The sequence below is a fragment of the Bubalus kerabau genome, chromosome 4 (genome assembly GCF_029407905.1).
Source record: "Bubalus kerabau isolate K-KA32 ecotype Philippines breed swamp buffalo chromosome 4, PCC_UOA_SB_1v2, whole genome shotgun sequence".
In the NCBI taxonomy this organism is placed as follows: Eukaryota; Metazoa; Chordata; class Mammalia; order Artiodactyla; family Bovidae; genus Bubalus; species Bubalus kerabau.
The window spans coordinates 13,583,883-13,598,190 of NC_073627.1; the positions used below are offsets into that span (position 1 = coordinate 13,583,883).

Genomic DNA, 14,308 nt, shown 5'->3' on the forward strand with positions numbered 1-14,308 from the left:
CTTTGAAAAACTAAGATCATGGCATCTGGTCCCATCACTTCATGGCACATAGATGGGGAAACAGTGGAAACAGTGACAGACTTCATTTTTGGGGGCTCCAAATCACTGCAAGATGGTGACTGCAGCCATGAGATTAAAAGATGTTTGCTCCTTGGAAGAAAAGTTATGAACAACCTGGACAGCATATTAAAAAGCAGAGACATTACTTTGCCAACAAAGGTCCGTCTAGTCAAAGCTAGGGCTTTTCCTAGGTCATGTATGGATGTGAGAACTGGACTATAAAGAAAGCTGAGCGCCAAAGAATTGATGCTTTTGAACTGTGGTGTTGGAGAAGACTCTTGAGAGTCCCTTGGACTGCAAGGAGATCCAATCAGTCCATCCTAAAGGAAATCAGCCCTGAATATTCATTGGAAGGACTGATGCTGAAGCTGAAACTCCAATACTTTGGCCACCTGATGCGAAGAACTGACTCATTTGATAAGACCCTGATGCTGGGAAAGATTGAAGGTGGGAGGAGAAGGGGACAGAGGATAAGATGGTTGGATGGCACCACCAACTTGATGGACATGAGTTTGAGTGAACTCTGGGAGTTGGTGATGGACAGGGAGGCCTGGCATGTTACAGTCCATGGGGTCGCAAAGAGTTGGACATGACTGAGTGACTGAACTGAACTGAACTGAATACACTGATAAGTTACTGCTAACTATGCTGAAGTGCTGAAAACTGGAAGCTTTTAAAATTGTGTTCACTGTATTCTAAAGTTTCTGTTATGAAAATGCAGTATTTGAGCAATAAGTAAAAAGTTTATTAAAAAAAAGTTTATTAGATAAAGGACTGTTACCTGAGTTGTGAGGCAGGGTTGCCACTGTTCCAAGCATACATCAGGAGCCTCACCTGAGCCCTGCGCCTCAGGGGTGTGGAAGGGGTGATGAGGCGGCTTCCCTGTAAACGAAATGAGGGAAAGGGAGTTTATTCCTTGTGTGCATATCACTTGGGTTCCTCCCATGCTGAAAACAAATACTCAAGAAGAACAGCATGTGCATCTTTAAAACCAAAGTCACTTCTCTTTTAAGAGAATTTGGGTGGGGGTGGTGAATGGACACGTGTGAACTGTGTAACACACGCCAGCATTTCAGCAGACTTCAGAACACACAGAAACATTCCACAAAGTCACATACCCTTGACACAGCTTCTCAGAGTGGCAGACATGAGCACATCCATTAACAGACCCAAAGACATACCCTCTCTGCAGCATAGAAAAATAAGAAGCAAAAGTTTACATATGTATGCTTAAGGATTATTCTTGTAATCAATGCTTCAGCAGTCTGCCTTAATCAGGTATGATCTAGGCATCAAATGAACATTCATTTGTTAACTCAGTTTGGGTTATGTTACCTGAAAACCTTAGAAATTTATCTTTAAGCTGACATACTACAAGAGAGAAATTACCATTGAGCTAAGTTTTTCAGAATAACGAATTAATTTGGTTAAATACAAGGTTATTGAGGACCCTGAGTTTTTTTTTTTTTTTTGGGGTGTGTGTGTGTGTGTGTGTGATTTATGTGAAAATTAATCATGGGATCCTCACTAAAATGGAGTTGGGAGGCCAGAAGGGGAGCTCTCACAGAAGAGACCACCTTGCATCTCTGGAAGGAAGTAACACTGCTGGTAGCTGGAGGAGGATTTTATCCCTGCCTGGCCATGGCCCAGCCAATAAAAGCCACTGTGCTTTGAAGTTCCAATTTGTTCCAATGGACTGTTTTTAACAGCTCCTCCCAACTTCCCCTTCTCTGTAAAAGAGGTTCCCCTCCTTTGCCTCAACATACTTGCACGTGGTTCATTGTAGTCGCAGGTCCCAAACTGCAATTCTTTGCTGCTCCTGAATAAATTCATTTGGCGGGTAAAATTACTGGTTGTTTTACTGTTTTTGGTTAATAACTATTGCTATTTACAATGTTGGAAACTGAAGCAGATAAATTTTTCAAAAGCTTATTTCTCCATTCATTTAAAGATAATGACGATGGACATTGTGTGTGTTATTAACATCTGAGTAGTTATGAAAGTAGTTTTGCCACCATGGTCCTTCTGAGATGAGGCCTAAAGTAACGTATGTTTTTTCCAGGTGATAAAAAGGAAAGAACAATATGAAGAACAATATTTGGAAATGAATATACTTTCCTTAGTTTATAATACCTTAAAGTTTAAAGGCTATCAATTCTGAAGTTACAGAAATGGGTAACAAGCCAATGAAAAGATGCTCAAGATCATTAGTCATTAAGGACATGCAAAATCAAAATCACAATGAGATACTACTTTGCACTTACTAGGATGGCTAAAATAAAAAAGACAGAGGACCTTCTCTGGTGGTCCAGTGGTTAAGAATCTGGGCTTCCACTGTAGAGGGCACGGGATCAATCCCTGGCCAGGGAAGTTCCATATGCTACAGGTACAGCCAAAAAAAAAACCACACAAGAACAAAAAGACAGGAAGTAAGTGTTGTTGAGAATGTGGAAAATCAGAACCTCATAGATTACTGGTGGGAAAGCAAAATGCAGCTATAGTCAAAAACAGTTTGGTGGCTTCTCAATGAGTTAAACATTGAATTACCATGTTACTGCAGCAATTCCATTTCTGGGTATATATCTAAAGAACTGAGAACAAGTTTAAACAAAAACTTGTACAAGAATTTTCACAGCAGTATTATTCACAATAACCAAAAGACAGAAAAAAAAAAAACACCCCAAATGTCTATTACTAATGAGTGGATAAACAGAGTGTAGTCTGTCTATATAAGGGAATATTATTCAGCCATAAAAAGGAATGAAGCACCAACACACACTACAATGTAATCAAACCTCAAAAACATTATGTTTGGTGAAAAAAGCCAGACACAAAAGGCCACAGGATGCATGCTTCCATTTACATAAAATGTCTTGACGACCAGAACAGTTTTCTTTGCTTTATGTTGACTTTATTATGCTTCATTATTAAAAACAAATAAACAAAGCTACCTCCTTAGGGGAGAGCTAACGTTCTTTACAATGACATTGACTTCTGTGTTTATTTTTAAATGTTTATTGTCACTTTCACCTGAGTGGACAAATATTGTTGTTTCCCAGGCGTCCATGATCCTATTTTAGTGTTCAAATCTCCTGACAGCCTTTGGTAATTTTCCTTTTCAAACTGAATCCTAGGGGTAAAAAGGAGATAAAACTTCCAGGGTGCTCTTTTCACCTAAAATTATCTTTGTGCCTTGGGAAAATCACAGATTTGTTCTTATAATAGAAGTGTTAGAAATAATTAGGTTTATTTGAGGTATTATTATCCATGAGTTTCATGAGAAGAGTTGCTGAGTCTGAAGAAATGTTCAGCCAATCCCATTTTATATATTTGTTGGTAAAATATTGTTCATATCATGTGTTTGAGGAACTTTCTAGAGATCTGTCAGGGTCCTGGGTGCCTGTCAGGTTTTTCTTCATCAGAGTCCTAAAGTGTCTGTCCAGTGCCATGAGGGAACAAGAGTATAGAGCTTAAAAGTTGGTGGACTCAGTCACTGTTTTAAATATTTACTTGGTTACAACCTTACTTCTTTAACTTGAATCCAGAGTTTGGGAGGCCAGGAGTTTGCAGCTGTGCCTTCACATCTCATAGTTAACATGCAGATGGTCAGGACCTGCCCCACAACTCCTGACTCTCTGCTTGATATTCTTGGTATATTCATGGTACATTATGTTTCAGGATTATTTTGTGTTATATCGCAGGAATTTTCCCTCTATAAAAATTATGTTCACTGATTTTTAGAAATCAGATACAGTGTTCACAGTCTTCTTTAAAAACAGGCATAACTTCTTAGATTAACTTTATCTAAAATTTTTTTTGGGGTGCAGCTTTGTTCCACACGGCACAGAAACAACCAAATATAACTTCTCAGCAGCACTTTTATTGTTATGCACTCCCTTCAGATCTTTCACTTTTGAAACTTATCAGTAGTATAAGTTAACCATGGCCATATTACATCTTCATCATCCATGTGGACAAAAAAAAATGTGGTCTGCCATTTCAATAAACAGAGAATATTGCCTGCCACCAAGCAATCAGCCGCTGCAGCTGTCCCAACTGTGCACCCTAATGGGATTCAGAATGGACAAAAACAGGATATTGGCCCTAGATAGTTCAGATGCATATCAGAAGAACGGTTTCAACGGGCCCAGACTCTTGCATCTTCCCATATATAAAAAGGCATTAAAATCCTCGAGATGTCTGTTTTTTTGGTGATTAATAGTAATCTTTTGACGTTTGGCTACATATATATTGTTTTAACAAAAACTCCTTCATGTCCTGTTCTCTTTGACCTCTCTGGAACAGTCTCTCAGAGCCGTCAGACAGGCTGCCTTCCTGGAGTGTTGTTGTGGTTCAGCGGTCAAGTTGTGTCCAACTCTTTGCAATCCAATGGACTGGAGCACATCAGGCTTCCCTATCCCTCACCATTTCCTGGAGTTTGCTCAAGTTCATGTCCATTGCATCAGTGATGCTGTTCAACCATCTTATCCTCTGTCATCCTTCTCTCTTCCTGCTTTCAATCTTTCCTAGCATCAGGGTCTTTTCCAATGAGCTGGCTGTTTGCATCAGGTGCCCAAAGTATTGAAGCTTCAGCTTCAGCAACAGTGGGCTGTAGTCCTCAGGAATATTCTCGAATAAAACCGAATTCTCCACTTTTAGATTGTGCATTTTCTCTTCAGTGAACAGCTACAAAGAGTTTGTTTTACTTTAATGAAAAAAAAAAAAAAAGGAAGAAAAAAGAGAGTCAGGCCAGCACAGTGGGAAAACACTGTGTCATGGGCATTGCTTAGACCACCGTGAGGCCATCCAGTGGCCTGACTCAGGATGTCCAGAACTCTAGTAAAGAAGCAGATGGATTGTTGAGATTTCAGAACCAAGACGGAGTGGAATAAGGATTAATCACCTAGGACTGAAGGGACTGACGAGGGACAATGCAGCTGCTGCTGGGAACACTGTACATGTGACTTTAATGCTCTTTCTAGATACACAAGGAACCCTTTCTCTTTCCCCTTAAGCTGTCTGTGGTGGTGGTTTTAGTCGCTAAGTCATGTCTGACTCTTTGTAACCCCACGGACTGTAGCCCGCCAGGCTCCTCTGTCCATGGGATTTCCCAGGCAAGAATACTGGAGTGGGTTGCCATTTCCTTTTCCAGGGGATCTTCCTGACCCAGGGATTGAACTCACGTATCCTGTATCTCCTGAACTGGCAGGTGGATTCTTTACCACTGAGCCACCTGGGAAACCCTTAAGCAGTCTGTAGTCCATACAAATTTAGTGGCCTCTGGTTTTGTAAACTGAAATGAAACATTTCTAAGTGGTATCTTGGTCTCTTAAGTCTGAGTCCTCCAGAACTTGTTAACTCTTGTTGAGTATTCTTCCTTTCCTGGCAATATAATAATTTGCATAGGTTCAAAGGGTATCTTCTTGTTTCTACTTAGATTTGACTGGCAATATGGATTGCGCAACCAAGGCCTTGCCTGGGTGGCCACAGGGGAGGATGATGCTCATTCAATCACCAGGACCCAGCATGTGTAAGGATCTGCAGTTCAGGGATCAAGGCTCACAAGGCCCTCCCAGGAAAACTGCCAGGTGCCGGCCTCATAAGGGGATAAGGAAGTTCATCTCCTGGCAGGTCCAGGAGCCTCAGGATACTCTGGAAACCTCAAGATAAAAGGAATTTGCTTGAAATAATCCATCAGGTGAAACATGGTGGGGTCTCGGCTTCCTGGACTCAGGACAACAAATAAGACGCTTTCAAAAGTTCAACCTGAAATCCTGACGGGAACTTCCAGCAAAGCAAACTCAAAAGGGCCAACATGATGGAGTAACACTCTGACTGCACATATGGAAACAATCAGGCCAAATGGGACCAGCCTTGTTTCATGATCAAGAATAATCTTTCAAATGAATTTTATCAAAAGCTAAGAAACTAAAGGGAAAAAAAAACAACTATGGAAACTGCATTGCCTACCGCACATCCTGAGGAGCTATCAGGGTATTGCCTCTCACAGTGCCTGAGTTACAACTCTGGAAGCTGCTGGACATGCAGACTATGCCTTGTCCCTTGGATTTTTCATGGGCTCCCCCTCCTCCCTTTAGAGAAACTGGTTCTGCCTCTATTTGCAATTCAATTCCTTTACTCCATATACATTTGCTCTTTTGGTTTTTCCTTGAATTGGTTATAACATTTGACTGGTTTCCTCACTGTTCAATGAACAGGGGAAAATTCTAAACATGTGCTGGCTTTCATATCTGTTTGAGAATCATATCTTCTCCCTGAAAATTATCTTTTAACAATTATTAAAGAAATATTATTAAAATGTTATCAGATATCAGAAAGGACACTGAATAATATGAACCTTGATGAGCTATAACTGGCATGAGCACTTCTGCTCTAAGTAACATGGCATGAAAACTGATACAACACAGTGGTAAGGAACGGAAGGAGAAATGGACAGAAATAAAAGAACAGTGCAAGATTTTAATGCAAAAATCATAGTTCTTGGCATTTCAGGTTGACGAGTATACAAAAGCTTAGAAAGAGTGTTAATCATTGTATTTAAGCTGAGGCGTCCCAGCACTGGAGCCTACATGCTGTTGGGTGGGGCTGGGTCTTGGTGCTGGGGTGGTGGCTGGCCTCCAGGAGAGCTCACCCTGGTGAGTACCTCCGCCACCAGTGTCCTTGTCCCCACAGAGAGCCACAGTGGCCTCCCACCTCTCCAGAGACCCTCCAAGACCAGCAGGATCACCTTTGGTGTTCTGCTCATTTGTTCATCCACATGAACCTAAAATCCAGTTTGTCCAGCTCCACAAAAAAATGTGTTAGAATTTTCATCTATTTGAGAACTGGATGTCCTCAAAAAAGTGAACTCAAGTAGACATACTACAGTATGGATATCATTATCAGTGGAACTACTACACCTCTGTTTATCTAGGTCTTCTTCAGCATCTTTAATAAAACTGTATTTTTTTTTTCCCAAAAGGCTGCTTAATAGAACACAATCAGAAGTAGACTTCAATTTTGAAACTCTCTTGTGAATTCAACCAGTCCATTCTAAAGGAGATCAGTCCTGGGTGTTCTTTGGAAGGAATGATGCTAAAGCTGAAACTCCAGTACTTTGGCCACCTCATGCGAAGAGTTGACTCATTGGAAAAGACTCTGATGCTGGGAGGGATTGGGGGCAGGAGGAGAAGGGGACGACAGAGGATGAGATGGCTGAATGGCATCACTGACTCGATAGACGTGAGTCTGAGTGAACTCCGGGAGTTTGTGATGGACAGGGAGGGCTGGAGTGCTGCGATTCATGGTGTCGCAAAGACTCGGACATGACTGAGTGACTGAACTGAACTGAACTGAACTCACTAAGACAGGAGTCAGGAGGCCAGAAGCGGAGCCCTTATGCATACCTTACTCATGTAAATACAGATCCTAACAGAAGAGATTACTTTGGATCTCCAGACACAAGTGACATTGCCTTACTGCCACAAGGAGGGGGAAGATACTCTTTTTGCCTGGCAGCAGCCCAGACAATGAGAGATCATTACAGTTCAGCCAATGAAAAATCACTACACTTTGAACTCCCAGTTTCCTCCAAAGGACTCTGTTTGTAACAGCTCCCCACAATGTCCCCTACTCCTCTATAAAAAGGTTTCCTCTCTTTTGCTTTATCTGACTTGCATGTCAAGAAGCAACAGAACCAGACTTGGACTATTTGCTTTACAGGGCTATGCAGGTCAAGAAGCAACAGTTAGAACTGGACATGGAACAACAGACTGGTTCCAAATCGGGAAAGGAGTATGTCAAGGCTGTATATTGTCACCTTGCTTATTTAACCTATATGCAGAGTACATCATGTAAAATGCTGGACTGGATGAAGCACAAACTGGAATCACGATTGCAGGGAGAAATATCAATAACCTCAGATATGCAGATGACACCATCCTTATGGCAGAAAGTGAAGAGAAACTAAAGAACCTCTTGATGAAAGTGAAAGAAGAGAGTGAAAAAGCTGGCTTAAAACTCAACATTCAAAAAACAAAGATCATGGCATCTGGTCCCATCACTTCATGGCAAATAGACAGGGAAACAATGGGAACAGTGACAGACATTATTTTCTTGGGCCCAGAATCACTGCAGATGGTGACTGCAGCCATGAAATTAAAAGACACTTACTCCTTGGAAGAAAAGCTATGACCAACCTAGAGGCATATTAAAAAGCACAGACATTACTTCGCCAACATAGGTCCGTCTAGTCAAAGCTAGGGCTTTTCCAGTGGTCATGTATGGATGTGAGAGTTGGACTATAAAGAAAGTTGAGTGCCAAAGAATTGATGCTTTTGAACTGTGGTGTTGGAGAAGACCCTTGAGAGTCCCTTGGACTGCAAGGAGATCCAACCAATCCATCCTAAAGGAAATCAGTCCGGAATATTCATTGGAAGGACTGATGCCGTAGCTGAAGCTCCAGTACTTTGGCCACCTGATGTGAAGAACTGACTCACTGGAAAAGACCCTGATGCTGGGAAAGATTGGAGACAAGAGGAGAAGGGGACGACAGAGGATGAGATGGTTGGACGGCATCACCGACTCGATGGATGTAAGTTTGAGGAAGCTCTGGGAGTTGGTGATGGACAGGGAAGCCTGGCGTGCTGCAGTCCACGGGGTCACAAAGAGTTGGACATGACTGAGACTGAACTCACTGACTTGCATGTGGTTCACCACCGTTGTATGTCCCAAATTGGAATTCTTTGTTGCTCCTGAATAAACTCATTTTGCTGACAAAAAATAAATTTTAGGTTAACACTGGAGGTCCCACCAAGATCCAGAGCAGACTCCTGACAACCCTGGGACTGGTGAGCAAAAGGGTGTGGTACTCACTAAGTCTACAGGGCTCACCATTTTTCTAGTCACCCCTGGAGTTTAAGGGGAAGGTTTTCTCCTGGATTGGAGCTCCGCTCTTAGTGCATTTAGAACTCTCAAAGGCTTTATCTGGGATATGTTTAAAGGCTTTACCCTTTTTGTTAAGGCTTTGCTTTGTCTGTGAGCACTCATTTGGCACTTCAGCCTTACTTGAAATCAGGCTGTCCCAACGGGAACTGTGCTGGCCTTCGGTCCAATTCCTTTTGGAATTGGGCTGTTCCTATTTGGAACTGTGCCATTCAGCCTTTAACCTGATTCTTTTGGGATCAGGCTGTCCCAAGTGGAACTGTGCTGCTATTTGGCCTGCAGGCTGTTTAAGAATTGCCCCCTTTGCTTTAGAGAAAAAAGAAAGAAAGAAACCTCCAGAAAATGGGATCCCAGTTATCTAAAATGTCTTGAGGGTGCCCCACATTTAAAGACCCTGTCTGATTTTATGTTTAAAAACCACAGTCCCTTCTCATGCATGTTTCTAAAGAAATGGACAAATTTTAAGCCAAAGTAATTTGGAACATCACTGGCCATTATGGAGAACTTTCAGGCTCACCAAGCTTACCTTTTTTAAAACTATTAGACAGCCATGACTCTGAAATTATCAAAATTAAAATTGATTGCTATTTTGATTGCTGTTGATTGCTATTTTGAGGCTTCCAAATATTATCAGGAATTTAAAATTGTCTCTCTGCAAATACAATAATTATACCGTCCAAGGCAAACAAAGACAAAATGGCTCTGAAGCCCCATGCTCATCCCCCCCACTTCTTTGTCCCTGGTATCAGCTCATTCATCCCCCCACTCTCCCTCCCCTTGCTTCTTTGTCTCAGTCTCTGCCACGCTCTATCAGAAACTGGCCTTTAAAGGGAAAACTTCTGGGACTTCCCAGGTGGTCCAGTGGTAAGACCCCACACTCCCAATGCAGGGGGCCCAGGCACAATGCCTGGTCCGGGAACTAGATTCCACACTCTGCAGCTAAGAATTTGCATGCAGCAACTAAGAGTCTGAATAACACAACTAAACTCTCACATACTACAATGAAAATCAAAGACCTTTGAGTGCTGCAACTGAGATCTGGCACAAATAAATAAATAAAATAATCAACAAAAAAAATATAGAGAAATCTTCTGAGGGTCCAAATAGACCCATTACTTATGTAAGTAAGTAAGACCCATTACTTATGTTCCCTTGACAAAGGCTGAATTGCCACACACAGTTAAAAGTTTCCAAAAGTAACTGAGGACCTTCGTATATTTGCTGAGGAATTTAGCATAGTTATTCAAACCTACCAGTCTGGTTTCTCAGATTTATATCAGTTAGTTCATAAGCTTTTTGAGAGGCAAGCCAAACACTGAATGAAATTAGGCTGAAGGAATCACCCTGGGGGGGGCCTTTAGAAAAATAAACGCCTAGCTTCTAATAAAAGAATCTGCCTGCAGTGCAGGAGACACAGGTTCGATCCCTGGTTCAGGAAGATCCCCTGAAGAAGGAAATGGCAACCCTCTCCAATATTCTTGCCTGGGAAACCCCATGGACAAAGGAACCTGGAGGGCTACAGTCCATGGGGTCACACAAATCAGACATGACTTAATGACTAAACCACCACAGCTTCTGTTAAGAGGTCAGAACGTTTGCTGAAAACCCTCACCAGCAGTTACAATTGCCTTTCCCAAGCCTGTTGATGGGAACTAAATTCAGGTTTGCACACAAAAATTTGATGAACCCGTTCGTGACTATTTAATTGACTCCAAATTGTCTTTAAAGAAAATACTGGTCTTTCTTCAGATGTTGAAGTCACTCGGATAGCCCTTATCGCCTCACTTACTAATGGGCTGAACCAGGATCATTCTCTTTTAGTTAGAAGGACAAGGGTGGAATGGGAGATTATGTTCACTTTAGATTTAGTTAACTTGGCAAATCAGCTGACTCGAATCCTAGGTGAGTCAAGACCACTAAATTCTTAATCTTTAATTTCTGAAAATGAAGGCGCCTTAACAAAACCCTTCTAGTCTCTGCTATTACTGTAAAGAGCCAGGACACCGGAAAAAGATTGCTAAAAGTGTAAGTGTTTTGGGCATCTTTAGCCCTCTAACCAGCCTCTCAAACATCCTCTTAAGCCCCTCCCTGTGAGGGGCTCTGAGGAATGACTGGGGCTCTCTCAATCCTCTCCTTGAATCAGCTTGGAGAAACCACTCTCCAGATTGCGAACGAATCTCTGTCTTTACAGACCCCAGATCACACTCTCAGTGCTCAGCCCCATCACTAAAGAAAAATACTAAAATGGTCCAAATAGTGAGGGTCTCTAATGAACCTCAACAGGGTCTGGTTTCTGAACCTCTTCCCCTTTGCTTAGACCATTTAAGAGGTACACACCCTTTTCTCCTTAGCTCCTCCACCCCTATTAATTTATAAGGCCAGGGCTTCTTGGAAAAGTATCATGCTGGAATTTCTTTCTCCCAAAAAGGGAGAAACAGTTCTAAAATTTGACAGTTGCCATCAAAATAACCAATCAGGTGAATTAAACCACCCTTTGACTTCTTTTATTTGCTCTGTCTCTGATAGTACTGCTTCTGGAAACACTGATCATTTGTCTCTATTGAATCAGGTACCACCCTCCTTATGGGCAAACTGTCCAACTGATATTGGCAAAATCCTCCCATCAAGATTCAAATAGATTCCCTCAAATGCCCTCCCCAGGTAAATAAGCACTTCAACGTATAAAGTCTGTAACAGAAGAGGCTACTGGGGCTCAGGGCCTCATTATCCCCTACAGTAGTTCTTGTATTACTTCTATTTCACTTGAGAGAAAACTCAAGTTCTCTCTGGTTTTTTACTGGATTTGCATGTGGTTCACCATAATTGCATGTCCCAAACTGCAGTTTCTTTGTTATTTCCAAATAAACTCATTCTTCTGGGAAAATAACTGGCCTTTTGTTTTTAGGTGAATACTCTTAATCAACTTGAGTGATATAGAAAACCTGAGTCTATAGTGGTAGAAAATCTAGCAACTAATCATCCTGATAATATTATCCCTCAAAAACCTCTGGGGTGGGACTTCCCTGGTCATTCAGTGGTTAAGACTCTGTGTTCCCAATGCAGGGGGCCCAGGTTAGATCCCTCATGCAGCAACTATCCCTTGTGCCACAACTAAGCCCCAGTGCAGCCAAATTAAAAAAGAAAAGAAAAAAGGCAAAACCCTGGGACATGGCAAAATTGATACTCAGAAAGGAAATTCACATCTTAAAACTATGCAATTACTAAATAAGAAAGGATAAAATAAATGCTTAAGAAATCAGGGAAAGAACAATAAAATAAACCCAAGGAAAGGAACGAATAAAAATAAAATGGAAACTTCTGATAAAGACATAGAAAACCACCCATTGACCCCAAGCAGTCATCTTTGAGGAAACCCCCTGGAAGGTAGCAAAGAAATCCTAAAACACACAGGTTAATAAACACATTTAATGTGCTCTAGGAGAGATTACAAAGAAACGGGAAGACGTGGTATTTAAAAAAACAATGACTAGGCTTCCCTGGTGGCTCAGTGATAAAGAATCTGCTTGCCAATGCAGGAGACACGTGTTCTCTCCTGATTTGGGAAGAACCCACATGCTGCGAACAACTAAGTCTGTGTGTGTGTGCCCTTAGTTGCTCAGTTGTGTCTGACTCTTTGTGACCCCATGAACTGTAGACCGCCAGGCTCCTCTGTCCATGGGATTTTCCATGGCAAGAACACTGGAGTGGGTTGCCATTTCCTACTCCAGGGGATCTTCCCAACCCAGGGATCGAACCCATGTCTCTCATGTCTTCTGCATCTTCTGCACTGGCAGACAGATTCTTTACCACTGCGTCACCTGGGAAGCCCAACTAAGCTAAGTGCCACAACTATTGAGCCTGTGCTCTAGAGTCTGGGAGTCCCAACTGCTGAGCCCGCCTGCTGCAACTACTGAATGAAGCCCGAGAGCCCGTGCGTCGCAACACGAGGAGCCGCCGCAATGAGAAGCCCATCTACTTTAATTAGAGAAAAGCCTGCACAACAACGAAGACCCAGCACAGCCATAAATAAACAGAATTTTTTTTAAAAAAAAGACAAATAGTTGAGAAATTTAAAGAACGGAAAAAAACCAGAAAACCCAACCAACCATAAGTCTTAAGATGTAAAAAAAAAAAAAAAAAAAAAAAAAAACTGATTCCAGAGCAGGTTAAATTAAAGCAAAACAACCCTCACGTAGACACAGGATGATAGACCAGGAGCACAAATGGGTTGGAAGCAGCCATAGAGGAAAGGCAGGTCACCGGCGAGGAAGAGGCCCATACTGACGCTGGCTTCTCATAAGACAGCGGGGCACTGTCTGACAAAAAAGCTGTAAGAAAATGCCAATCAGAAGTCTCCTTCTAGCCATGCCATAGTTCCAGGAAGTGGTCAAAATGAAATCATTTTATGAAGACAAAGTTTACTGCCCACAGGCCCGTCTTGAAGGAAAGAACAGATCCCTGAATGTCAGATCCTTTTCCTCCAAGGCCCTCAGAACACACGAGCGAAGCTGTGCATGACCCAGGGCTTCCAGGGGTTTGGAGGCGCAGAGTGTGGCAGGGCGCTGATAGAGAGGGGCAAACACACCAAGAATTCATGAAATGTGACCGAAAATCACTGCTTCTCAATTAATATCGTTTATAGGACTGGAGATACACATGTGGAATCATAATTAATAAACTAAAGTGGTATTTTCCTATTTATGCCCAATAAACAGTACTGGGTCAACCAGCTAACCACCTAGGGAAAAATAAAATAAAGCTAGATCCCTAACCTGTTTCTATTTTACCAAATCATTTCTAGATGAATCAAAGATTCAGCAGCAAGAAAGCTGGGGGAGAGCACAAAAGAAATTCAGCAGAAAAATTACATAATGAGATACAAATGGCCAACACACACACACCCACATCCACACACGGAAATGTAAAGAAATACAAATTAAAACAATGAACTAATTTTACCTAACTAAACTAGCAAAAACCAATTCCTAATGAATTTTTAGCTTCTGAGGAGCTGTGGTCAAATAGGCGCTTTACTGTTGTAAAAAAACACCCAAATGCACTTTCCCTGGGGGCGGGGTGGGGGTAGGGGGAGGTGAGGAACGGTTCACACTCTCCTGAGAGGCTGGTTGGAGCATGTCTGCCGGAGCCCAGTGAACAGACATGTGATAGAAACAGCCCAGTGCATGGAGCCTCCTCTGGGGCCAGCTCGGTGACAGCCCTGAGGGAGGGTGTGCAGAGCTAGGCAGGAGTCACTGTTTCAACATGAGGGTGCATGTGACAGCATGAACAAACGATCCAACAGACA

General features: G+C 42.2%; 1 protein-coding gene across 1 annotated transcript in view; it reads right to left on the reverse strand.

Moving 5' to 3' along the window:
- The window catches only part of CCDC57 (coiled-coil domain containing 57), a 112,173-nt gene that overhangs the window by 34,170 nt on the left and 63,695 nt on the right, over positions 1–14,308 (reverse strand). The window contains exon 16 of the mRNA XM_055575433.1: positions 842–942. Coding sequence (XP_055431408.1) covers positions 842–942 — 101 coding nt within the window. The remainder of the gene's footprint in view (positions 1–841; positions 943–14,308) is intronic.